Below are 26266 nucleotides of genomic sequence, written 5' to 3'. Positions count from 1 at the left end.
CTATGACCCTGGAACAGAACAGCACCTTATGTCAAGTCACCCTCTCTGAATAGACTGTCAATTCAGACAGGATTGGGGGTTAAGTGGAAGAAACCTCAGGACTAAATATTTTTTGGATGATACGTAAATGGAGTCATTTTACAAACAGACTTTGAATGAGTTTGTTCAGTTGTGTGGAAACTAATCTGAGTACCCAGAAGCCTCACTTCATAGAAATATGGCCGCTGCGAGAACTTCTTGGCTAAATACTGAAAGTATTTATGTGAAGTTATATGTACTGTGTTGATGATAATGTCTGCTAAAAGAAATATATATTGATATACATTGTAGTTTTGTAGTTTTTTCTTTGGAAAGCAACATAAAAACTTAAAAGCACATTTAGACTATTTAATTTTTGCATTGGTTAAAAAAAAATCAAAATAAATGAAAACCTACGAAAAAACGCATTCTGTATTCGGCCAAGTGTTTATTTACTTTCAGTTTCGGCCAATTACTTTATTTCGGTCGTCCCTATCAACCACACAAACAGTCACGTTAATGAGTCAGTCAGGGTAAAGTACAACATGATTCAGACATGTGATTTACTGTAAGGTGGTCACTCAGAGCAGTTACTGTAAAACGAAATTGAAAGTGGTTTTGCTTTACATAACGGACATATGACAGGCATAGCATGGCGCATGGCGAAAATGTATGAATTTAACTTGAACTTACTCTTTGATGAGGGCCTCGCCTATCCTTTCATCTGGGGGAATAAAAGCAACATTAGTGTCTAATATAGCCTAGTTATAAGGCGTTACAAAGTTATTGCGTTATGAGCTCTGACCATCAAAATGGCTACAGTGTTAACTTGATACAGTCGAACGTCAACTTATTTTATCATACTTTAGTAGGCTATTACTTCAATACGGCTATTCGTTTTAAGGTTTATAAAGCTCACCTGACATGCCGTTTCCTTCACAAGCCATGGTTTGAAATATCCAACGGTCGAGCCAATAACTTAAGAAAATAAATTAGCCTAATAACTTCTCGAGGAAACTCCGCCTGCCCTCCAACACTGTCTGAAAAAAACTAGGCCTGCACCTAAAACTTCACAGGGCGACGAAAAACAATGTCAAAGTAAATATTTATATGCCTACAGTCTGCCCCAGTTTAATTGAATGTGAGCACTACTCTGTGGATCGATTAAGCCGGCCAAGTGGCATAAAGAGTGGAGTTGATCTGAGAGTTATAGGGTTATAATGGGCGGCGCTAATCAACTGTACACACTAAAAATACATCCGTGTAGAAACATGTGTATGGTCACGTTATCCAATAGGCTATTTATTAGCTTAAGGCAACTCCCCATGATCCCTACAAATCTTTGTTAAACAATTATATCCTTTATTAGCCTATCAAACAGAAATTCAATGCTACAATTATCCTCAAAAAAAGAACCGGAGAGTCTGAGATCAAAATTCTTCAAGTTTCCTTTTGCACCAGAAGTGAAGGAGCTTAACTTTTAAACTTGTCAATGAAAAACAAAATATCGTTCTGATGAATTCTAAGCACGTCATTATGGTCAATCATACGGATAATTTAAAACATGGGCCTATATATTTTATAAATGTAATTTTGATAATGCTTAATGATGCTTGATTCATGAAATCAAAATGTCCATCATTTTCTCAAATAGCTTTCTTATTGGTTTTATCTCTGAAATATATGGAGCAAAATATTGCTCCATTTGCAATTTTTTTTACTTAGTAAAGGACCTTATCCCTTAAAGAGTATAGACTACCTAGCTGTTTTTTATTCCTTTATTTATTGATTTTTCTAAAGAAATATTCATTGATTTTGACAAAAAGTGATTTTGACAACAAACCTTGAATCCAGAATCACTGACTCCACCTTTTACTAGGCCTATGTAAACTAGTTTAACACATTATTTAATAATATGTAAACACATATTTTGATGAAGATTTTTTTGAAAAACATAACGTGGGCGGTTATTTTATTTCGATAAAAAATTGTCAATAATAAAACATAAAAAAAACTTCTAAAAATGGTGTGTCGCTTTCTCATGACGTCACTGGATGGTGGACAAGTCAGTTCCGCCTCGTGTCCATAGTGGTTTGAGCGTAGCATTTGTGAAGTGGAGAAGAGTCTTTATCGCTGCTGGATACAGGAGCAGCTTCGGACATTTAACTGAGCAACATGTCATCCCTCTTGAAGGTAGACAGCGAGCTGAAAGGCAAGGTGAGTCTGTGAGCCCCTCCTCAATGATGAACAAGCTAAAGTTACTGCGCATATACCTAAGATAGCACCGAAGTCATGTTGTGTTTTGTCAGACCTTCATTTTTTATCTCTGTAGCCTGCTGCAACTCACGCAAGCTAGTTCGCTCTTTTTATTTTATCCTATCCTTTAACGTTATTGAAGTTATTTCAACTCAAAAACACAAATAATTATTCTCAAACCTCTAGTGGCCTATACCAGGCTATGTTACAATTCAGTTTATTCATGTGAACCGGTGTCGGTTTGAAATGGTCTCACGTGCTGCTAAAAAAAAGTTTACAGTAGGCCATTTGAATTGTTTTCCTCTACCACGAGTTTCCCTCCACAGCAAAGGAATCAAAGGTGGAGTCAGCGATTCTGGAGAAGGCTTGTTGTCAAAATCATTGAATATCTCCTCGCGATCTGCTAGTGCTACCTGTACTGTGTGCGTGCGCTTCTAGTGTAAATACTCAGCCTAGGCTCTGTAAACTGGTATGTAAACAAAGGGGTAACGCAGCTAGCAACATGCCCGTTTACAGAGCCTAGGCTTTGTATTAAGACTGATTTAATTAAATGTTTCAGGACACACGTACAGATAGCGGATCATGGGGTGATTTTGACAACAAGCTTTCTCCTCATTGTTTATGGTTTTGCAAAGGTGTTTGTTGTGTCTTTCTGCAGCATGATTTTTTTGCTTCATTCACAAATTTGTTAGGCTTTTTTTCTTTCTTTTTTGAGTCACCTTTAGGCAAGGCAAGTTTATTTATATAGCACAATTCAGACACAAGACAATGTAATGTGCTTTAGAAGTATAAAGATGGGAAGACAATCTCAATTCAAAATTCATCTTTTTCTCTGGAGCTTTCAACCACATTTCCCAGTTTAAGCAATCATTTACGTCATTTACAAACAACAGTGACAGTTCCATTAACTTTAGATTGTCAGCCTTTTGGTCTGTTGGTTGGCCTTTTCTATGGAAGAACACTTTGCTCATTCTGTTGGGATTCCTTGCGTTTCATTGGCCACATGATTAATGGATTGATTAAAGAAAAATGCGCTTAATGAAAACAATTATTAGTAGTTGTCCCATTTGGATTATATGAAGAAAATGTCATGTCCTGAGATTGTACTAGCCAAATAATTGCGATATTATCCCAATATTCATCAAAATTCTGGAAACCCTTAAAGTGGCTCTAAAACATACTGGTTCAATGGTCAAGCACACAGCCTTCAGCCACGGTGACAGGTTTAGGAATGATTGGAAAGATGAAGATGCATTGGAATCAATTCAAAATAAATCAGGAAATTAACACAATAATGAAAGTGTTTGAGGTCACCGGTGTGAGGATATATTACCTCCATTAAAAAATGGAATGTAACTCATGGTAATAATTGACCAGAATCAACATATTGTGATTGTTTTTTATTGTGATCAAATCTTTTCCTCCTCATCCCTGTTCTGTGTATCATACAGCACATGAAGTTGTATCCTTGTCACTTGTTACAAATAATCTATCATTGTGAGATTCAAATGGTGTAGGATTCCAACCCTACATACGTGTGTGGATAGTGACTGGATGTGCGAGGAGTTCTAATGTCCGTCAATCTGTCCACAGGTGGAGAAGTTCAGAGAGCGGATCACCAGTGAAGTGAGTGTTGTACACGATACAGCTACACACCAACAACCACTTATTCTATTTTGATTTGATTTCTCTTTTATTTTTTTTGACATGCCTTCTGGTTGAGTTTCACGTTAGCATTGTTAGCATCGGTTCATTCCACTGTTTTTAATCCCAATAACCTTCTCTGTTTGCTGCTGCAGGCAGAGCACCTGGTCGCCAGCTTTTTCCCTCAAAAGCTTCTGGAGTTGGATGATTTTCTGAGGGTGAGTGTGGCCTGAGTGAAAGTCTGTTGTAACTAGGGATGCACCGAAATGAAAATTCTTGGCCGAAACCGAAACCGAATAAAATTAAACAGTTACCGAATACCGAAAGAGGCTTTTGCAGTTTTGTTTATTATTTAGTCAATTATTTCAACATTGCATACATGAACTCCCAAATGTTCTCCTCAAACATAGCCTACAACTAGCCTTAGCCTATATGAGGATGAATCTACAAAAAGATCGACTTCTTAATTTTTTGCTGTGCAGTGCAGGTTGAGTTGCTCTAAAAAAAACTGCACCACAGCTCCCACCGTAATGTCCAGACTTCAGAATTTGCATCAAAGCCCTGATCATAACAATGAGAGGCTTTAAACGATGTCCATGCTTAGGAGGTGATTGTAACTTTTTCGTCTGTAAACTGAAACTAACGGGGGGAGGCGGCTTGCTGGACATATATTTAGTCGCGCTGTCAGTTTGCCGGCATGGCTGTGTATTCAGGCTCGAGAAATGCAATCAGACCGTAGGAGCCTTTTCCCCCAACAGCGCTAACGGACAGGATATCTCCGGTTATCATTTTAGCTGTCAAACTAAAGTTTTTTTTTGCGCAGTGGCCCTCACCGGCGAGGTGTCACTGTGAATGACACCGTTACCAACTGTCACACTGTCACAGAGTTGCACCGGGTGAATCGCTGCTTTTGTGTTTCTATGGTGATCAAACATCAGTCTTGGACGAGCGTTTTAACTTTATGCTGCATAAAGCATAAAGTTAGAGACGTGTGGACTCGCATACACGGTTACGTCTCTCTTTACTGCCATTTCCTGGTGTACAAGCGCGCAGCTCTTTTAAAAACATATTTCCTTAGTGTCATTTAGTTTGCCAATTTTCGGTAATGTTGTTCGGCTTTTTAACTGTTTCGGGCCGAAACCGAAAATGACTTATTTTGCCATTTTCGGCCGAACTTTTTCGGTGGCCGAATATTCGGTGCATCCCTAGTTGTAACTGGTGGAGATGCACTTTGTTTTCAGTTCCCATTCAAATACCAAGACTTGGATAGCTGCTAATACTGATACTGCATCTGATACCACGGGGAATTGTATCTTGAACGTTATTATCATGATTACTATTTGTATTGTTGATTGTGTTATGTGAATTGTTACATGAGGCTGAAGGAAACCACAAGAGCAAAACATATACAAAAATGCATCAAATGTACATGTGTTCTTAAAGCAATTTATTTTTACCTGTTTTGAATGAATAATAATAGAAATAAATACTCTATCAAAATCCCATGTCAAATAAGACATAAAATGACAAAAGCTGCTTCTCTTAACAGGACAAACCAAGTCGGTTGTTAATGCTTTACAACTGTGAAGAAAAATAATGGCATCATTCAGTCAGCGTTGTTTTAGTTCCACCCTGTTCAAGCTTTTCCACGTATCCCTTCCTCCACCAGGAGCCCATTCTAAACGTGGTCGACCTGAAGGAAATCCATTCAGAGATCCAGGTCAAGATCCCGGAGCCTATCCTCTTCACTAACAACCATGACGGCTACAGCACATTCTACCAGGTTAGCATTCACCTCAAAGGCCAGCTGTTTGCCATGGATTAGGGCTCCCTGTTGTTGATAGGGAGGGTCTAACTGCTGGGTTGTTCTCCTGAATAAAAACGGATGGATATTTTCATTTGACAAGCTTTTGTCCATGAGGAACACAAGAGGATAAATAATTGTCAACAAAAAGGGACCTCAAGCCACATCTCATGGCCTTCTTCAGGGGATGGTAGTAGTTGCTCAGTTGTCATGGAGATGCTTCAGTTGTTATCATGTGACCTACATTATTCAAACTCATGTGTTTACAGGTCCAACCATAGACTGTATATATGAAAGATTGATGTAGACAGCAGACAGCTAATGCTAATAGTAAACACACACACACACACACACACACACACATGTTGATGGTGTTTTGACACAGTTAAAGGATGTCATTGTGAACAACTTCTAGAACAAGGACATGGCACTGGAATGTAAACTTAAAAAATAAATTACAAATAAATGTCCCATTTCCTGATCACCTTTTGACCACACTGCGTTGTGGGAAATGTTGTTCTTTTTGCAGCTTGCTCCTTACTTTGTACAAAATATCAGGATATCTCTGCTGCAGCCTTTTCTACGCAGACTTGGAACATTTTATTTAATCTCTGTATCACAAGTACCCCAGCTCATCACTATGGCTGTGCCTTGTAAAAGGACCATTTGGATGAATAACTGAATGTATTACTGCCATTCAGTTGTCAAATGAAATCTGCCTCTTGTTTGTGCTGCAGAACAACAAGAAGAGAAAACAAGAAGATGGAGTCACAGGTGAGAGCTGGCATGGTATAAATACAAACTGAGATTTCAAACCATTCTTTTTACGTAGGGTTATTAATAAACTCATTTTGTATTTATTTTATGCAAAGAAAAATCTATTTCTCTTTCATTTCATATCATCTCATCGTCATAATGTCAGGCTCTAGACTAAGGACAGCTCATTGAAATGCTTTTAATAATAATAATAATACATTTAATTTATTGGCGCCTTTCAGGACACCCAAGGTCACCTTACAAAGCATTAAAAGAAAATCATCATAAAATCATTAAAAACAAGACATTGTGGGGAAAAAAAAACAACAAAACCAACAAACAAACAAGACAGTGACCAGTTGTACTTTGTGTGCGAGTTTGAAGAGGTGAGTTTTGAGTTGTGACTTGAAGGTTGTAATGGTGTCTGACTGTTTTATGTGTGGGGGGAGGGAGTTCCAGAGCCTGGGTGCTGAATAACTGAATGACCGGGCACCCATTGTGCTGAGGCGTGATGTGGGGATGGATAGTAGTCCTGCAGAGGATGAGCGAAGGGAGCGGGAGGGAGTGTATTCTTGGAGGAGGTCGCAGAGGTAATTGGGGGCAAGGTTATGGAGAGCTTTGTAGGTGAGGAGGAGGGTTTTGTATTGGATGCGGTAGGGTACTGGGAGCCAATGAAGTTGGATGAGGACAGGGGTGATATGGTCAGATGATTTGGTGCGGGTGATGATCCGGGCGGCTGAGTTCTGAATGATCTGCAGTCTGTTGATGAGTTTGTTGGGGAGTCCGGAGAGGAGGGCGTTGCAGTAGTCTATGCGTGATGTGACAAATGAGTGAACCAGGGGCCTATCCGAAAAGTCCAATCTCCTAACCTATAAGCCTCCTTTCCTATGCCTTAACCCCTAAACGTCATCGGGGTTAAGGAGAGATGAAAGGTGCTTCCTATCGAACATAGGAAAGGACAGCGCTGTTTCAAATGAATTCGACTCCACTTTTCCTAACCGACGTCATTGCGCGACGGCGAGTATTGCTGACGTGAGTCACTAGCGTGAAACTACACTAGCCTATTCTCCGAAAATTGACCACAACAAGCGCTGGTTTGATCCATGCGTTCTTTTCATATTGATTTTAATCAGGTTGTCGCCAACAGAGTGAGAATCACTCCCATATATCCCAATTCACATGTGGAATAAAAAGAGGCTACACTTGTGTTGATGTTGAAATGAACTGCCCCCAGTAACTTCATTAAATGTGAAGTTGGTATTTTATTTTATTATGGTGTTAATTATGTGTTACGAAAATAACTATTATGATGTTGGTCTTTTATGAGTTCTTTATTATCTTTAGCCTGTGTGTGTGTGTGTGTGTGTGTGTGTGTGGGGGGGAGGGGGTATTTTGTTTTAGCCGAGTTAAATCTTTCTCTCTTCTCCTCTCCTCTCTTCTGTTTTACCTCTCGTTCGTATCCGTGTAGAGTCGGTAAACTCCGGCGGTGGCCTGTTGCTTTAAATCTTGCCGCCGTAAAGGATTATGGGATACCACTATCTCCTTTCCTTTAGCATAGGTTGGTCAGGAGTAACCTATGCTAAAGGAGGGTTAAAGGATGAATCGAGGCTCCTTTCCTATGCCTTTCCTAAGCATTTGGAGAATTCGGATCACCTATCCGCCGAGTACTTCCGGTTCATCTCGATAGGAAAGGAAATTTCCTATGCAAAAAAAAGTTTTCGGATAGGCCCCAGGATTTCAGTGCTGGATTGGGTCAGTGATGGGCGGAGTCTGGCGATGTTGCGGAGGTGGAAGAATGCAGTCCGGGTGATGTTTTGAATATGGGGTGCGAATGAGAGGGTGTTGTCCAGGATGACGCCGAGGCTCTTGACTTTGGAGGAGAAGGGTACTGGGAATCCATCAATGATTATGAGTGGAGCTTTTGTGTCTACTTGTCTGTCCTCAACTGTAACACCTGCTTGAAATGATCCAGTAAATGCGTGTTGAGCTTTGACAGACCACGGTGAGCCAGTAGGTCCTAGGTAATGGTGTTGCATTGTACATGACTCTCTGCTGTGTGTGTGGTTCCAGGGGGAACTGAAACACTGGTGATGCCAGAGGGGATGATGAAATGTAACGCCAAGCTGGTGGACCTGATAGAACGAGTCAAACCAGAGATCAGGACGCTGGTGGACAAGTGTAACACAGTAAGTGTCCACGCACACACAGACACACTCATTGTCACTTCAGGTGATAATGGGGATAATGCCTGATAATGCATATGAATTAAGGCAAACGTACTAAAATGGCACAATGTTTAGCCAGTTGTCATTTGCACTGAGAAGATGTTGACATTCCCATTGTCTGTCCACTGTGTCAGGTGAAGATGTGGGTCCAGCTGCTCATCCCCAGAATAGAAGATGGAAACAACTTTGGAGTGTCCATACAGGTCAGTCCTCTCCCAAGGCTTCATCATTCACACTCTTACATTGTTCATCCCTCTGCAATAGCAACATCTAATATGTTATTCTAATTAAAAACAAATATATATATATATATATATTTTTTTACCAGTCGGCACATTACCACAGGTCTTGATTGTCAATAGTATCTACTCAATTTTTTCTTGAAATGTTTTGATGAATGGAGGCAGAATGTGCAGTCCCAGTGTTTGTCACTGGGGGGCAGCATTGACCTCTACAGCTTTGACTCAGATAAGGTTTGAGTGAGTGGTGTGCAGTCAGATGTGTATTATTATATATTTGTTGGCCATGGAAACAATGGTGGTCGAAAAGAGATGACAACCAAACTGTGTGCAGCTGCAATATATTATGGGATAATCATCATAATACATAAAGAGGACAGTTGTTAAAAATTCACTTTCAGCTTTTAAAAAGTTAAACTCCAAAATAAAAGTCTCATGTATTAGGGGGCACTCGTGCTGTAGTGATTAGAGCTTAATGACAAATAGGGGTTTCCATGCTGTTTTCTTTTTTTTTACACCTCTATGAGAAAGACAACTTTATGTAATTGTACCCAATGAACTTCCCAAAGGTCCCATATCAAGCAAATGCACCTTTTCATGGCTTATGTCAGAGTGAGACAGTTGTGACTGTGTCTGATCCACAGTACCATATATGGTTAGGCTCTCCTGTGGTCTCACTAACACAAGTCGGCTCCAGTCCGTCAGAGAGTGTGCTGTGCTTGGTCAGCAAGTTATTGGGATATTTGCATGGCTGAATCTTTTAGACAAGCATAGGCTACTCACAGGATCAACCAGGTAGCCACTCATGTCATGGTGTATGCAGCAGGGATGACCTCCCGACCGTGTGCAGAGGTGACTCACTCCGGCGGTAACTCCACAGTAAATTAAAATAACGTATCTACTTATGCTCAAGGAGAAGTTTCTGGTTGGCCATACACAATCTCACTGCTCCATGGCTTCCTGATTTCCCAAACTAAGGGTCACACGTTTATCGCCCGTTAAAAAACGAACGCTATTAAAAGGAGTTTGCATTAACATGTTATTTAGCCGTTACCGCATATGCTAAATCAGCTTTCTTTGTCTGTCTACAGGAAGAGACGCTGGCAGAGCTGAGGGCCGTGGAGTCAGAGACAGCCTCTTACCTGGACCAGATCTCCAGATATTACATCATGAGAGCCAAGCTGGTCTCCAAGATTGCAAAGTACCCTCATGTGGTGGGTTCAGTGTGTGTGTGTGTGTGTGTGTGTGTGTCGTAGACAGTCAAGTACAGGTTTGGTTTTACTGCAGAATAATCTGACTTGCTGTCTGTGTCGATGTGCTTTCCCTTCTGTATAGGAGGACTACAGGCGGACGGTGACAGAGATCGATGAGAAGCAGTACATCAGTCTGAAGATCATTGTGTCCGAGCTCAGGAACCAGTTTGTGAGTGAACGCACACACACACACACACACACACACACACACACACACACTACAGTCACATGGGCTCAAAGGCTCCAGTAGAACCAGGGATGCACCCAAATGAAAATAATGAAACACTAATCTTAACATTTCTGCCTTTTGCCTTCAGGTCATCCTACATGATATGATCCTGAAGAACATCGAGAAGATCAAGAAACCAAGAAACTGCAACTCTGCAGCTCTTTACTGATAACCCATACACACACACACACACACACACACACACACACACACACACACACACACACACACACACACACACACACACACACTCATTCTCTTAGCTAGGGATCATACATTTCTGACCAATAATTCTTTGCTTTTGTAATGTAGTGCCTGATGATTTGGGGCTTTTCAAATGAGATGCTGCCTTTGGACAACTGTTTTTTTATTCACTATTGAAAACTTCAACATAAAATAATTCAAATGAAATAAATAAATAATGCATGGACACTTGAGAAGGATAAGCTGCTGTTGTATCAGATGTACACACACTGTACATGACTAGACATGTCATTTAAATGTTAAAGATCAGCCATTCAGTGGATAGGACCGACTTATTTTTTAATAAAAGTGTTTTATTATTGGAAAAAATAAAACTGTAAGATGATTTGTGCACCCTGTTCAATATGGAAACACCAGCTATCTGAGTGACAGTGAGTTAGAGGAGCTTTATAAATAGTGTACACATCAACACTCACAGGCCACTTTATTAGGTACACCTTGCCTGTACAGGATTGGACCTCCTTTTGGCCTTCTGAACTGCCTTAATTCTTCATGGCATACTTTCAACAAGGTGTATATATATATAAAATAAATATACAGGCATGGCAGTTCTCGGTTTCGATACAATTTCTCTATCTGACTTGACTTGTATTCTCCACATTTTGTTGGTTGCCCTACATGGCGGGGGAAAAATGTTGTAAATTGGACTAGCTTGATTGCAAGTTACTACAGACTACATTGTATTAATGAGGAAATTTCAACTGTGTGCACGCGTGTGCCTGTCTGTCTTTTTGCATAGAAACAAATGCAGACTTCTGAAGCCCTTTAGCTTCAATACATTTATTTAAGCAACATCAACATTCCTCAGAATGTTGCACGGTAGAAAAAATATACAAAAAGAGCGAGTGGTCAGTCAGATGTTCAGTAGTCACAGCCTCCAGGATGCTCCTGCTTTGGACTGAATCTTCTTCAGTGCATTCACACAGCTGACGGTACAATGTCAGTTTACAGTATTTCAATCACAGTTAATATCACAGTGGCTCAGTAAGAAACGGAGTGGAGCAAAGAATCCAAATTCCCAATGCCATTTAAGTGCATTTACACTTAAGGCCAAAGAGTGTTTGAAAACCTTAAAGGGATAGTTCATTAGTAGTTACTAGGGATAGTTTATTTTTGAAGTCTAGTTTTATGGGATACTTAATACATAGTTATTAGTGTGTTACCTTATGGAGATGGTGATCAGTGCAGTCACTATGAGGAGTTTGTGGGAGAACTGTAGCAGATGTAAGCCTTGTACTGTTGCAGAAGGGACCAGCAGAAAGTGACGTCTCCCCCAAACTCCTTGTGACTGCTCTGACCCCCATCTCCATAAGGTAACACACTATGCCCAAGTACCCCATACAACCCCACTTTGAAAATACTGAACTATTCCTTTAATGAAATGATGAACGTCTTTACACTTGAAAAATCTTAAACCGTTGATCACTTATCCAAAGATTATTTCAAATATCAAAAACAGAGTGATGAATCCCAGGCAACAATTATCACTGATAAAAAATATAAACTTGCAGTGAATAGTGTTATGAATAAAAGAAAGTACATACATACATTTCCCTCTAATAAAATCATTTTACATTCAGTCTGAATGCCGGAGGTATCTAATTGCCATTTTATTCCTAAAACTATTAAAAACACATCAGTCATCCACAGTGTTGCACTGGATGACATGTTTAGTCATCATTATAGAATTACAGACACTGGATCATTCTGGCTCAATCCCACATACATCGCCCTGCTGCCTCAGATATTCACTAAAGCACCACATGTAGATTCATCCGCTCCTGAAAATAGTCCTGAACAAATGCACTATTTCCCTCTTGTTTGAGTAATGTTTGTTACTGTGTTAGAAAATTACTGAGCTTTTTTTAGTATAAAGAAATATATAATTGTAAGCCTCTTTGAAGATGTACTGAGAGATGGACCTCATGGGATGTGTTGAACATATGAAATATATAGAAAAATAGTAAACATTGATTAAGTTTTTCATTTTTTAAAGTGATGAAATATTGAGAAAGCACTAGTGAGTTAATTGTAGTAAGCAGCGTTGAGGCTAATTTGTACAGAAAGCTGTCATCAGGCAAGGTACTGTGGCACGTGGCACATTCTTTGACATGTTTGGATTTTCTGTTTTCCTTTGGTTTTAGAAATGATTTACTGAAATTATGCCTTACACTTCTAGATTAATTCCCTTCCATTTGATTGCACCTATGTGTTATTACCTACCAAACAGCTAAACCAGGAGCCTGGCAGTCCTAGGATTAATTACTTTGAAAAAAATTAGGTTGATTTTCATTGACTGCATATTTGTTTGGCCATATACACCCGTAAAGACTCTATTGGTCCACTATATCCTTTTCTTTATGAGGGGAATTGTGTTTATTTTCAAGAACGAAATGGGAGGGTCCATACTAATCTCATGTCTGTGTATTTATGCAAGGCTAGCTGTTTCCCCGTGCTTGCACCCTTTATTCTTAGAGCCAGATCCACAATGAATGGATTGCGCGCACGGTTAGCTTCATGATCTGCAAAGATACAAGCTCATTTAAAGCTCAGGAGCTTTGAAGAGAGAGAGAGAGAGAAATTGCACACAGATTTGATTATACACGGTAGACAACAGTTTTAAATAGCACCACTATAACTGCCTGTGGCAATTAGTGCTGGTCTCTGTGAATTAGTTGGTATTTGTAGAAAGCTTTTTTTCAAAAGGAAGGGGGCAATTGTGCGCTGAATTTTTTAATATTCCTTAATTTACACACATGGAAATGGGACAGGCGCACCCAGCTGCTGTGTGCTTGGCAGTGCAGTTTGCGTGTAATTCACCCTTTGCTTGTGCTTTGTGAATTGGACGTTATCTTTTTCTATCATTTGCCCAGGTTTAGCTGCCACAAAAGCAGCACAATCCTTTGGTCGATCTGGCCCTTAGCCAGAAAGACCAAATCTATTGCCTGGCACTGCTTTTAAAACACATGGAGCACAAGTCATTTCCTGCCCTAAACTGCATTGAAACATTCTTGAAACAAGCTTTGGTAAATAAGCCCAACCTCTGTGTATTCATCAGTGCTCAACAAATCAGACCTAATCATCAAAACGCATGACTCCCTCAAAACCATGGTAGGTGAAGGGTTCCAGCACGGGGCTGCATGTGTCTTTAGCCATGCAGGCCATCCTGTTGTTGACACAGCTGTCCTCTGTGCCCGGGGCGATGTGCACAGAGTCAGGAGAGTGGATGGACGGGTCCTCGTCAAAGTAGTTGTGGGGTCTCAGCAGCACGCCGCCCCCGTTCCCCACTGTGACCGTGTTAGGGATGTCCTCGGAGTGGGGGATGTGGAGGAAGCCGGTGGTCACCCAGGCAACCAGGTCCTGCACAGGCACATGTCAGGCAGATATCCTTCAGCTCAGTTATCTCATTTCAAGTTAAAGCAAAATATCTGTGTGTTTTTCAATCACTGGTCAATTTTGAGATATTTTCTATTTTGCTTCCATTACATGTCTTATTTCCAAAATAGGTCCAAAATGTAATTTAGGTGTTTATTTGATTAAGCATCGTCTGTCTGCGTCTTCAGTATCTCCTTTGCAAACATCTTTAATGGCCATTATCTAACTTTAAAAAAATGTTTTCAATACTATGAACAAAATATCTCAACTTCTAAAGCACTTACATCAACTAAACTTTCCATAATCACTGTTAGAACTATTCTGAAGGTTATTAGTGAAGGATGTGTTCTAATGTTGTTAATTGTCTGATTTATGATGCATTTTTTTCTTAAAAACATGCAGAAAATGCATTTTAAAGACAACATATTGTTTTGATCATAACATTTTTAAAAAAAACTATCAAAAATCTGTTCAGTGAAACCTTTGGACATTAATATGTTGAAGAAATGAAATAAAGATTTTAATTCTGGCTTTATCCAACATCTTGATTTTTGGTTTTAAAGAGATTCAAATTTACACATTAAACTAAAAGAATGTTTAACATGCAGATTACATCTCAACAAACCTCGTCTTCGATGCTTTCGTTGTCTTCAATGTACTTGCTGAAGTCCACAGCTGGAGTCCAGATGTTGTTCTGACTGTACAGGCTGGAGCTGGTCTGCTCTGAGTCCTTGTGCTTAGTGATGGCTACCTTATACCTGGAGACAGAAGAGGCACAGATAAGAGCATTGGATGGTAGGCAGAGGCATGCCTGAAGATCTCAGGCTGCATTGTGGCTCATAGAGGGTGTAAACCCCACCACTAGACAAGAACATTGCTGTTGAAAGATTTCGCAATACCCAAGCTCCTTTTAGACGTACACGGTCCACCCAGCATATAGTCTCACAAAACCATGATGGCATAGGTGTGACGTTTCTTGGTTTGACTGTAGGACAACTTTCAGGCTACCTTTACTGGACCTGTTAGGATGATCTAGATAGAGTGTTTGGGGCTAATGTGCTGACCATCATACTATGTGCTGTCAGTGGTAAGGTAAGTTACTGATACTAACTAAAATCAGCTGCTACACAGGTGTCATTGACGTCTTGAGTGTTTTTGCTTTGCCGTGCAGTCTCACCTGGCCCATGACATGCTCCTCTCCTCTGGCTGGCTCTCTGGGAGATGGTCTCCAGTGAAGCTGATCACCTGCAGCCTGTAGGAGCGCTGCTGGCCCCAGCGGTTGGTCTGGTTGCTGGCGATGTGGAGGTAGCGAGGGGTCTTGGTGCCGTAACGCAGAGCGGCCTCCTATGGATGTGCGGTAAGAGACAGTTCCTCATCAATGTACTACTAAAACACTAAAGTCATTTAGTACTAAAAAGTCCCTACTTTTTTGGAACCTACTCCATTGAGGTTCCAAACAAGTATGTACCAGGTACTGAACAGTGATTGGTCAGAGCGTCTTCAGTGGGTTCATATTTTTAATAAGCACAATTAATGTGTTGCGTCTGTACAGTACATCATTTGGATCATAATCCCTGTTTTTAAACATGTAACTGCGTTATTGTGCTTTACCGTAATGGATAAAGTCAATTTATTTGGAGAGGAGAAGATCTCTGCGGATCAGTTAAAGAAAAATAAATATTATGTGTGTGTGTGTGTGTGTGTGTGTGTGTGTGTGTGTGTGTGTGTGTGTGTGTGTGTGTGTGTGTGTGTGTGTGTGTGTGTGTGTGTGTGCGCGCGCTAAAGATATAGTATTTTAGAATAATTTTGGAAGCAATTCATGTAAATGACTTTAATAAATTGTAACAAATCCAATAGTACTGTCCACACCAATGCAGTCTAAAAGATATTAGACTGAGACTTTCTGGTGCCTTTGCAGAGAACACTTCATGCTTTCTCCACACTGACAAAAGCTTGAATCCAGCTCATGAACTTTCTTACACACTGTCACTCCACTGTCATTCCAGTTACTCCTGTTTAAATGTGTTGAATAAAAACTATTGCCAGTGTATATCTTAAAGAAGAATGGAGGCAGACCTGTTCTGTTTTGAGTTGATTCTCCACCAGCTCAGGAACCATGGCGTAGTGATCAGGCATCCATGGCAGTGACACATTGACGTATTGCATGTCTTTGGTCTGGAAAACGTTCTTCACTCCTGCAGAGAAAATGACAATAATACTTGTTTCCTGTTTTAGTTTTTAAGTCAAAACAAGTCAACTTAACTGTTTGATGTCAGGCTAAATATTTCACTTACTAAATGCACATGATAATCAATGTTTTTCCTATAGACTGATGCATTTTCTGTTTTTGGTAAAGGCATGTCCTAATTTTAAACCCAATATAGTCCTACACACACACACACACACACGAAAACACGTGTGTGTGTGTGTGTGTGTGTGTGTGTGTGTGTGTGTGTGTGTGTGTGTGTGTGTGTGTGTGTGTGTGTGTGTGTGCGCGCGCGCGCGTGCGTCAGGTCTTCCGTTTGTGAATATTTCTTTTTATTTGACAATGATTCTCCAGCACTTTTTCCCTCAACCTGCACAAACAAAACGCTTTAAATGTAGGACTGCTGCCACTCACCTAACACATCCAGGTCGACCTTGAAGTTGATGAAGTGGGTGTGAATGTTGCCAAGCACATTTTCCGCCACCTGGTGTCCGTATCTCCGATTCCCTTTCACCAGATAGGAGGAGGAGATGTAGCCGGTGGCGTGCACCTTGGCCTCCACCGAGCCACTCTGGTAGAAGATGAAATCCCACATGTAGTCATAGTTTCCTATGGCTGTGATCGTCCTGAACACCAAGGCGCTGTTCACCATTCCACCGTAACTGTTGTGGAAAAAGTCCGAGAAGTGTCTGCGCAAGGGCTGCCCCATGTTGTGCTCAAAGACGCATATTGAATTCTTAAACCTCACAGGAGCTGCGACGTCTATGTAGCGGTACGTGTCTATGTAAGTGGCCTCGTAGGGGCAGTCCACGCCGCGGACCAGCTCGTGTGCGAAGCGCCCTATCCCGATACTCGAGTCCAGAAACTTGGTCATCATCATCCCCGGAGTGAGGGAGCCATACACCGACATGGCCTCCTGCACGCTCAGCTCGTAGGCTATCCTCTCATCCTTGTGGCGCACATCGAACACCCTCATGCCCGTGAGAGAGCTCAGCCCAAAGGCAAAGCTCCAGTCCATGTACAGGACGTGGTTGTTGCTGACGCTGTATCGCTTCCCCTCCACGTAAAACTGCTGCGGCCCCACCTGCAGAGGCTTTGTTTTGGGCTTCAGTGAACCGTAGTCGGGCGACTCTTTGTAAACTATTTTCTCCACAGACCCCGCGTCATATTTCTCTCTAAGTTCCTCCGCGGTTTGAAAGTATTGGCCGTTATAAAGCAGTCGCTCCACTCTCCAGTCGGACGAGTTTACGCTCTCGTGGTTGAGCTGCACCTCGATGCCCACCGGCTGGATGTACATGCCGGCAGCGTCCCTGAAGAAAGAGATCCAGGTCGTTCTGTCTCCGGATCGGACTCCGCGAGGCATCTGCTCGAAAGGGTTCAGGTCCTTGCCCAGACCCACATGGAAGCTCTCCTTCAAGAGCTTCCCCAGTTTGGAGAAGACCTCCACCTTTAAAAACTGGAAAATCTGCGTGTATTCCCCGACGGTGACCGTGCGCGCATTGATAGGATGCTCCGCACGTGCTTTGTAGTATGTTGGGTTTGGAAGGGGCCCCACTGTGTACTCCTTGATGTGGCCCCTCGAGCCGAAGAATACCACCACCGTCGCCTCTCTCACTGGTTTGGCGGCGCTCATGTCCAAGTAAGCCAACGCGTCCGCTTTCTTTGGCAAAGACAGGTCGATTAAAAACAAGAAGTTTTCCGAGGGCTTTGTGTTCTGTTTGGTGGATATGTCCAAGTCTTTCTGCGAGACCATGTACCGCTGGACCTGCAGGTACTCCTCCCGCGTGAGGTCAGCGAAGACGCCGCTGCGCTCGTTGTGTTTGCCCCGCAGCGGATGGACGCGCTGAGCGGAGCATTTGGGCGCACGGCCGGATTGGATGCAGATCAGGACAACGTTGAGAATGATGGACACGAGGACAAAGAGGATGAGCGCCCATTTCACTAGAGGGTTCATCCTCCGTTCTACCATTACGCACGGACTCTCCTCTCTTGGATAAAGCGAGGACAAGGAATGAGCTTTGAGCTGGAGCGAGCTTCTCTGACAAATGTTGGAAAAGAGAGGCGCGCCCCTCTGTTCTTCCTTTTCCCCACCCTCTCTGCATTGGACCCCACCACGTTTCATCCAGCCTCTGTGCAGCCACACAGGCCAACATGACTATTTTACACATGGTGTTTTCAGGTGACACACTGCAGGAAAACACATTGTTGCTTTCATAACAAGTCTTCTTTCATTCTAGTGTAAATACAAGTTCCAAATTGTAGATGTAGGTGTTGATTTGACCTATCCTTGTCTGCGTCTGTATATTTCAACTACAACCATCTTTAACAGCCATTATCTCAACAGTCCTATTTCACCCTGAACCAAAGACCCCATCTTCTAACACCAACTTAACTTTTCATAGTCATTAAGCACTATTCTGAAGGTTAATTCAGAAGAATTTGTTCATATTGTGTTTGTGAGGGCAGAATTATTTGTAGTAATGTATTTCTACAATTACTCTCTTGTAATCTTGCTCTAGTCTTTATGTGTTAAGAAGTCAAGAGATTCTTAGATAACTGTAGTGTATGGAATGTTTATTGGGGGCAATATAACTGGGTTTACCTGTCCCTTTGAAGATATCTAGTTCCTCACTACAATATAAACACAAGGCCAACTATTAATTGTGTTATCCTGTAACCCTGAGGTTAATGTTTGTACACACACCCCTCTCCTCTAGAGGCATAAATGGTCTCTGAAAATACTGGTCAGGAGGCAGTCCCTTCTGGGCTGTCTCCCTGCAGGTTTTGTCTTATTGTATAATGTAATTAGATTATTAAATTCTCTGTGAGATTAATCTTCTATTACAGATATGTCAGAAATATAGAATTTCCTCGACAATGTTGTTGATTGATCAACAATACATTTTGGCATTAAAGGTGCTGTAAGCGGAATGGTTCTTTTAGCTATAACTTCCTGTCAGTTACTGCAGTTAGCAGTCCCCTCGCTCGTCCCCACGTCACCACATTAATGCACTGTGGTCTTCAAGCAGCGAGTTATCTAGCATCATCTCAGATCCATAAGTGTGATAAAACATGATAAAAACCATCAAAACAGGCATTCGGAAGGATTTTTACCTGCTCCGCCATTGTAGGCGCATAAACATTCACCCATTTGTTGCGCTGGCGTGCACCGGCAGTGAGACCATGAGTGAGACGGTGTCGGTCTGTAGCGTTCTCTCTTGTGATTGGATAAAAATGTCGGGATCCTCCAATAAGTTTATTTGCCGATTACGTGCAGAGCAGCTGACTAAGAGATTGGCTTTATGAAACGCGCACATTATGTAAGTGATCACTGTATGAATAAATAGCGATTTAACACTTTTATTAACATAAATAAATCGCTTACTTCATCTTTAAATACATGCTGATAATGAAACAATCTCTAGCCCAGAAGCACCTGCATTTACATTTACGGCTACAACAATGTAACTCAAATACAACTTTAAGACAACCACTTATCAGTAGGGTTTATCAGGAAAAAAATGCTTCCATTTGCCAGTGAGCATAAAGATTGGACTCTGGAGCAATGGAAACCGGTTATGTGGTCTGCTGAGTTCAGATTGACCCTGTTCCCGAGTGCACCAGGGTATGAAGAGAGGCGGATGAAGTGATGCTCCCATCATGCCTAGTGCCTACTGTACAAGCCTGTGTGGGCAGTGTACAGTATGATCTGGGGTCTCTTCAGTTGGTCTGGTCTAGTGTCAGCAATCTTATGTGCATAAAAAAAGCGAATGCGTGCCGTAATCAAAGCTAAATAAGAGTTTGTGACTTGTGTTTGGCCAGGCAGTGTACATGATTATTGACGTGTTGAAGGACAGTGAGATAGGCTTTAACAATTGGTGGAACACTGGGATTTTACTGCGACTGATAAAAGTGTAACCTTGAAAAAGGGACTTGCGCATAACATCCTCATAGTATTGAGTAATCAGCATGTCTTATTTTTAGATATATATTTGAGTATATCTCTGTCTTTCCCTTCCCTTAATGACCCCTTCTACATCAGTTGAGGTGGACGTGCAGACTGCAGACGGGACCCCTGTTGTTGTTTTTGCTCTGCTCTCAGCCGGCCGTGCTTCCTGTTTGCCTGCTGGTGGGAAATGATTTTTTTTTTCAGATTAGACTTGTACTCAGCTTTCACTTCCACATTCGGATGTCTTTGATTTGGTAAGCTTCCTTCCAACATGTTGATGCAAGAGTTCAAAAACAGGTTTCGGCACAGAGTAAGGCCACTTTGGATTAAGAGGAGAGATGTCGTAATCAATTAGCAATCAATAATTTTTTATTATGAATAATAAGAAAAAACTCGCAATTCCCCTTTCCATACTACTATGCATTTACTTTTTTTCTGACATACCCTTTACTGTACATCAGATTAAACACTAATTCCTTTGTGTGGAAATTTGGCCAAAGTGACACAGTAAGACAACATAATAAGAAGCTATAGAAAGAATTCAAACATTGAAAGTCAGACTATAAATATATTTAAGAAATATTGTTGGTCAGGATTTAAAGCATTTAGAATGTGTATGTAAAACACAGCAAATTGACATTGACAGTGACATACACACATTTAATCACAGTCTTCCTGTTGTAGGAAGCTTTAATTGAATGTCATTTTGAAATGTAAAAAATAATTGATAACCTATCAATTCATACTTTTCATAAAAGACCTGAAACAAAAGAAATTAAGGCCTGGTAAAAAAAGATCTATCTCATCCAAAATTCCATCCATAATTCATAGATCTAATTCAAAGATTGTGCGATTAATACCTAGCTAATCGTTCATAAGACCGTGTGTGTTTATTAGAATTCCCATTCTAAAACCCCAGAATGGACACCTCTCTGGACCCACTGTAGTTTGCCCCATTAGCCCATGGTTGGAGTAGATGACTGGAAAAGTAACATGGAGGGTTTCTACAGGAAAAAACAGTTTATAGATAATTAGGTCCTTCGATGTGTGCAACACCATGTTGCATAATGTGAGCCAGCGTTGAGGCTCACATTGTCTTCAGTGTATGTGAAGAACGCACTTTTCCTACCTATGACACATGTGAATTTGAGGTCACTATTCAATCCCTATTTTATGTTGTCTTTGCAAATAAGGTGTCATGCTTACTATCCTTGTGTCTTGAGTGTTTTGTCATCTGCATTTCTCTGCAAGCGCCATTCAATCTCCTGTCCAATCATCACAGAAATCAAAGCGTTATGTGTGTGTTGGTGTTGTGCATGCTCTTGTTGTTTACTGCCTCTCTTCACACCAAAAGTCAACATGATGTCACTATTAGATCCAGTTTTTATATATAATGTGCTTGTCCTTTTGGTTCCACCTCGTTCTTTTGCAGCTGCGGAATTTTGCATTGCATTGCATTTGAATCTTTCCAAAGGTTTTCAGACACAGTGTGAAATTGCAGACTTCTTCCATTGTTTGCGTTCAGAGCAGGTTCAGAACAAGGCAGGAGTGTGTGTGCCTGACTTTCTTTCCCACTGAAAGCCCCTTGTTGTGTAACTTTACTTGGCAGGGCTCGGCCTCTTTGATTGACCTGTGTGATGGCAGCTGACCGGAGAACAACCCTCCCTGGTTGGCTGTTAATATAAATGTAAATATTTAAAAGAATGCTGTAAGGAGGTAGAGGTCTGCTAACTCTCTCTGCAACGCACACACACACACACACACACACACACACACACACACACACACACACACACATTTGGAAATGTTTAAAGACTGCAAGATGGAGAAGTGCATTGCTCAAGCAGGACACACACACACACACTGGTTACACACTCAGTTGGACCCCTGTATCTTGCACTTACACATTTGTATGTGTATGTACATCTAAATGTTTATGTACATTTTGCACGTACACATTTGTATGTGCAAGATGTACACATTCAGGCTAGCACTCCTTAACAGAAGGAACACACACACACACACACACACACACACACACGCACGCGTCTGTTCCTGTTTTATAACTGGCTGTTGAGATTGACCCTGTGCTCGCTATACATTCCAGCTTTTTTTTTTTTTCCAAGACAAAGTCTCGGCTCCAGCTGGTCGACTCATCAGAGATATCCCTCATGCTGGGAATGCTGTTTGTATAGTTTATATGTCCCAATATGTCCCATCCACTCAATAGTCCTTTTATACTTGCGTATATAGTTTGGTACAGTGTCAACTCTTTCCAAGAGGAGCTAAAGCATGAGTTCCACTTCCCTCACACGTACTGAAAGGAATGAGCCTCGGTCTGGGAACAGGATGCTGACGCTCCCAGTTCCCGAGAGCTTTCGTCCACTTCTGTGAATCCAGTTACTTTTCCAACAGCTCCTTGGCTTCCTAATGGAGTTCATAAGTTATTGAAGATTTTAAGGTCAGAATGGCTAGAAAAAAAGAAAAATGCTGATTATTTGACCTCCTTGTTGTCATATGTTATGTTACACAATTATAATATAACTAGATGTGCAAAGGGGCTTAACATTACTTTTGATATTTTCTCTATTAATGATTTTCTTTAGTTGGCACATATAAAGAAAACCACACCTGTGACCACTGACTGAACTTTAATCCATTTCCTGCTCTGTCGAGTAGATTAAAAGAGTAATGACTGGAAGTAAGAAAGAAAACATGCCCCCACCCCCACACACACACACACACACACACACACACACACACACACAAACACACCCCCTCACACACACACACACAGTTCATTCTTAGAATTCCCAACTCCATCTTGATGTGATAAGCTATCACAACTCCTATCCTCCCTCCAATGTATCATTTCCATTCCCCTCCCCCTCCAGTTAAGATATAGGGTAACTCAGAACAAAATGTCAAATGTTGTGTTCATTTTATGTTGATGCAAATGTGTTTGTTTCAGCATTACCTCTAAATCCATTCTGCAGCCTAGAGTTACTTTTTAACTTTACATGTATAGCGCCTATCGTTACAATTCTACATATGAAAAAAGGAAAAATGTTCTGACTTTGTTTGTCAGATAGCGTGTAACTTTTTCATATGAATGAATGTCGGTAACATTCAAGTCATCGCCAAACGAGTTGACACAGAGTTGATTAAGCTTCATATGTCAGTGGCTTGTAAAGCTTTAAAATGTTAGCAGTCAGCCTTTCTTACTTTTTTCTTTAGATAACTGCTTTTCAGCTTATGTAAATATTGTGTTTTGTAGTTGTTTTACACAAACTTCTTTTCAACTTGTGTTAATATACGACGTACATACATACAGTATATATACTATATATATATGTACATACAGTATATATACTATATATATATATGTACATACAGTATATATACTATATACAGACCTGTTCATTTGCTTATAAAAACAAAAAGTAAATTTTCCAATCACATGGCAGCAACTCAATGCATGTAGACGTGGTCAAGACAACATGCTGAAGTTAAAAGAGCTTCAGAATGGAAAGAAAGGGGATTTAAGCGACTTTTAACATGGCATGGTTGATGGTCCACGGCAGGATTGATCCAGGCTTTCATGTTGTTTACGCCAAATTCTAACTCTATACTTTCACAACTGAAATCGAGACTCATCAGACCAGGCACGACTTTTCCAATCTTTTATTGTCCAATATTGGCAATACTGTGAGAATTGTAGCCTCATTTTCCTGTTTTTAGCTGACAGGAGTAGCACCCGATGGGGTCTTCTGTTGCTGTAGCCCATCTGCTTCAAGGTTGGTCATGTTTTGCGTTCAGAGATGGTATTCTGCATACCCTGGTTGTAATGAGTGGTTATTTGAGTTACTGTTGCCTTTCTATCATCTTGAACCAGAATGCCCATCCTCCTCTGACCTCTGACATCAACAAGACATTTTCCACTACACAAATGCCGCTCACTGGATATGTTTTCTTTTTCAGGCCATTCTCTGTCAACCCTAGAGATGGTTGTGTGTGAAAATCCAAGTAGATCAGCAGTTTCTGAAATACTCAGACCAGCCCTTCTGGCACCATCAACAATGCCATGTATAAGGTCACTTAATCCCCCTTTCTTCCGCATTCTGATGCTTGGTTTTAACTTAAATAAGTTGTCCTGTCCAGGTCTACATGCCTAAATGCATTGAGTTGCTTTGATGTAATTGGCTGATATATGTAAGAAAATGAACCGCTGTACCTAATAAAGTGGCCGGTGAGTGTATAAATATATATACTGTGTATATTTTGAACTGCTTTTTGAACCTTTGTTAAAAGTTTGTTTTTAGTAGTTTTGAGATTTGATTGGAGATAGGAGGTACATCTCATAAAATAGGATTATCATGTAAAAGGTCATTTTTTTCTTGTAATTTTATTCAAAAAGTTAAAGTTTCGTATATATCCTAAATACACAACACAAAGTTAAATATTTCAGGCCTTTCTTTGTTTTAATTTAGATGATTACATCATGAAAATCAAAAATCCAGTCCCTCAAAATATTATATAATAACATAAGGCCCCAAAACAAGATTCTAATACAGAAATGTCGACCTTCTGAAAAGTATGTTCATTCATCCACTCAATACTTGGTCGGGGTTCCTTTTGCACTAATTATTGCATTAATGCGGTGTGACATGGAGGCGATCAGCATGTGGCACTGCTGAAGTTTTATGGAAGCACAGGTCAGTGTCGCCAACTTCTTAGTAAGGAAAGTAGCTATTGGCTACCTTAAAAGTCGCTAAATGACATCAACTAATTTGCATATTTGGAGACAGGTATTTTTTCCATTACATTTGAATAGGAAGGGTTTAGTGTTATGAACGTGACAATCTCTTAAAATACGACGTGATAATGTTGTGTCTAGCAGTTATCATACATGCTCAAAGTTTCAATAGGCCTAAGCATTGCATAGAATTCTGACTTGCACTACTCATAGACTGTAAAGAAAGGGGGTGGGGGGTGCCCCTGTGTCAGAAATATTTAAAAGTTACTCGTAGCAGGTCAGCTGTGTTAAAAAGCAAATTTGGATAAAAACATCTTGGGTCTTCACTTGAATAAATGATAAAAGACTCTTATGGTCTGTGTTCTGTGATTCAGAGTTAAAATAATGTATTGTTCTTCATTTCCATCTGCAGTCCCCGTGCATGGGAACACAGAATACAATACATGCAATACAAATGTATATACATATCGTATCACAATATGCTACACATGAAATAACCATTTGCCTTTTCAGAATTACACTGATTGAAATCAAAACAAAATCAATCAAATGAAGACTACTAAAATCTTACTAATGTGAGCAAGTTAGGTTATTTACAATCCTCTTTTTGAGTTGGCATGAAAACAAGTAAAAGTTCGCCAAAACTGTTAGCTCATTGGGAATAATTCCATAGTTCCATGCTTTTATTGCTCTGTTTGAAAATGAGGACTGACCAAATGTAGAAAGTTTTTTTAGTGATCTACACTCCCCCCTAGTGGTGGACCTTGTAGTTGTACAGGTGGTTCCAGAGCAGAGGCTGGACAAGGGAGGAGCAGCAATGTTTATTATTTTATGAACCATACCGATATCTGAATGTTTATACAATTTCCCAATGCCAACCTGTTTTATAAAGATTTTCACTTGATGATTAATTGGCAAATCTCCTATTATTAGATATGTTGTTTTCCTTGAATCCAACTTGTTGATATTTAACTTTTCCTTTTGACTCAGAACATTTGAGAATTGGCTGATTCATATATGAATGCAAAAGATTGGTTAGAAATTAATTAAATTGTCCCACCCACCGGGGATAGTATTAAAGGCTTATTATCTATTTCCACATGCAGTCACAACACAACTGTAAATCAAAACATGTAAGAGATAATGTGTCTCATTGTCAGACCTTGAGAGCAGCTTTGGCAGCCTCTCAGACATAACATAACACATCTAGCGGATGCACCTGCTAACCTGAGTGAACAATTTATTTTGTTGTAATTGTTAAGTGGCTGCTTGAAGATGCGATCCTTAGATAA

General features: G+C 40.6%; 3 protein-coding genes across 3 annotated transcripts in view; 1 reads left to right on the top strand and 2 right to left on the bottom strand.

The window, feature by feature from the left end:
* The window catches only part of LOC307262322 (apoptosis regulator BAX-like), a 4393-nt gene extending 3176 nt beyond the window's left edge, over window positions 1-1217 (bottom strand). The window contains exons 1-3 of the mRNA XM_080043159.1: window positions 938-1217; window positions 712-742; window positions 1-8 (exon numbers count right to left, since the gene is read on the bottom strand). The exon at window positions 1-8 is cut by the window's left edge and continues 148 nt beyond it. Coding sequence (XP_079899285.1) covers window positions 1-8; window positions 712-742; window positions 938-965 — 67 coding nt within the window. The 5' untranslated portion in view covers window positions 966-1217. The remainder of the gene's footprint in view (window positions 9-711; window positions 743-937) is intronic.
* An 872-nt stretch (window positions 1218-2089) lies between these two features.
* Window positions 2090-11160, top strand: LOC307262654 (proteasome activator complex subunit 3-like). The gene is made up of 10 exons (XM_080043606.1): window positions 2090-2235; window positions 3868-3900; window positions 4074-4136; window positions 5588-5701; window positions 6460-6496; window positions 8549-8664; window positions 8838-8906; window positions 10034-10156; window positions 10278-10364; window positions 10513-11160. Exons 1-10 carry the CDS (start codon window positions 2194-2196, stop codon window positions 10591-10593), a joined length of 765 nt encoding a protein of 254 aa, XP_079899732.1. The 5' UTR covers window positions 2090-2193; the 3' UTR covers window positions 10594-11160.
* Window positions 11161-13763: 2603 nt separating this feature from the next.
* aoc2 (amine oxidase copper containing 2) lies at window positions 13764-18238 on the bottom strand (the record flags this gene model as incomplete). Its single annotated transcript, XM_080043660.1, has 5 exons — window positions 13764-14048; window positions 14689-14821; window positions 15241-15407; window positions 16140-16258; window positions 16684-18238. The coding sequence occupies 5 exons, from the start codon at window positions 18236-18238 to the stop codon at window positions 13764-13766; spliced, it is 2259 nt and encodes a 752-aa protein (XP_079899786.1).
* Window positions 18239-26266: the final 8028 nt, after the last annotated feature.

Source organism: Ammodytes marinus (assembly GCF_949987685.1).
Source record: "Ammodytes marinus genome assembly, chromosome: 16".
In the NCBI taxonomy this organism is placed as follows: domain Eukaryota; kingdom Metazoa; phylum Chordata; class Actinopteri; order Uranoscopiformes; family Ammodytidae; genus Ammodytes; species Ammodytes marinus.
The sequence above is the reverse complement of the archived record's forward strand: the minus strand, read 5'-3'. Positions and strand labels throughout refer to the sequence as shown.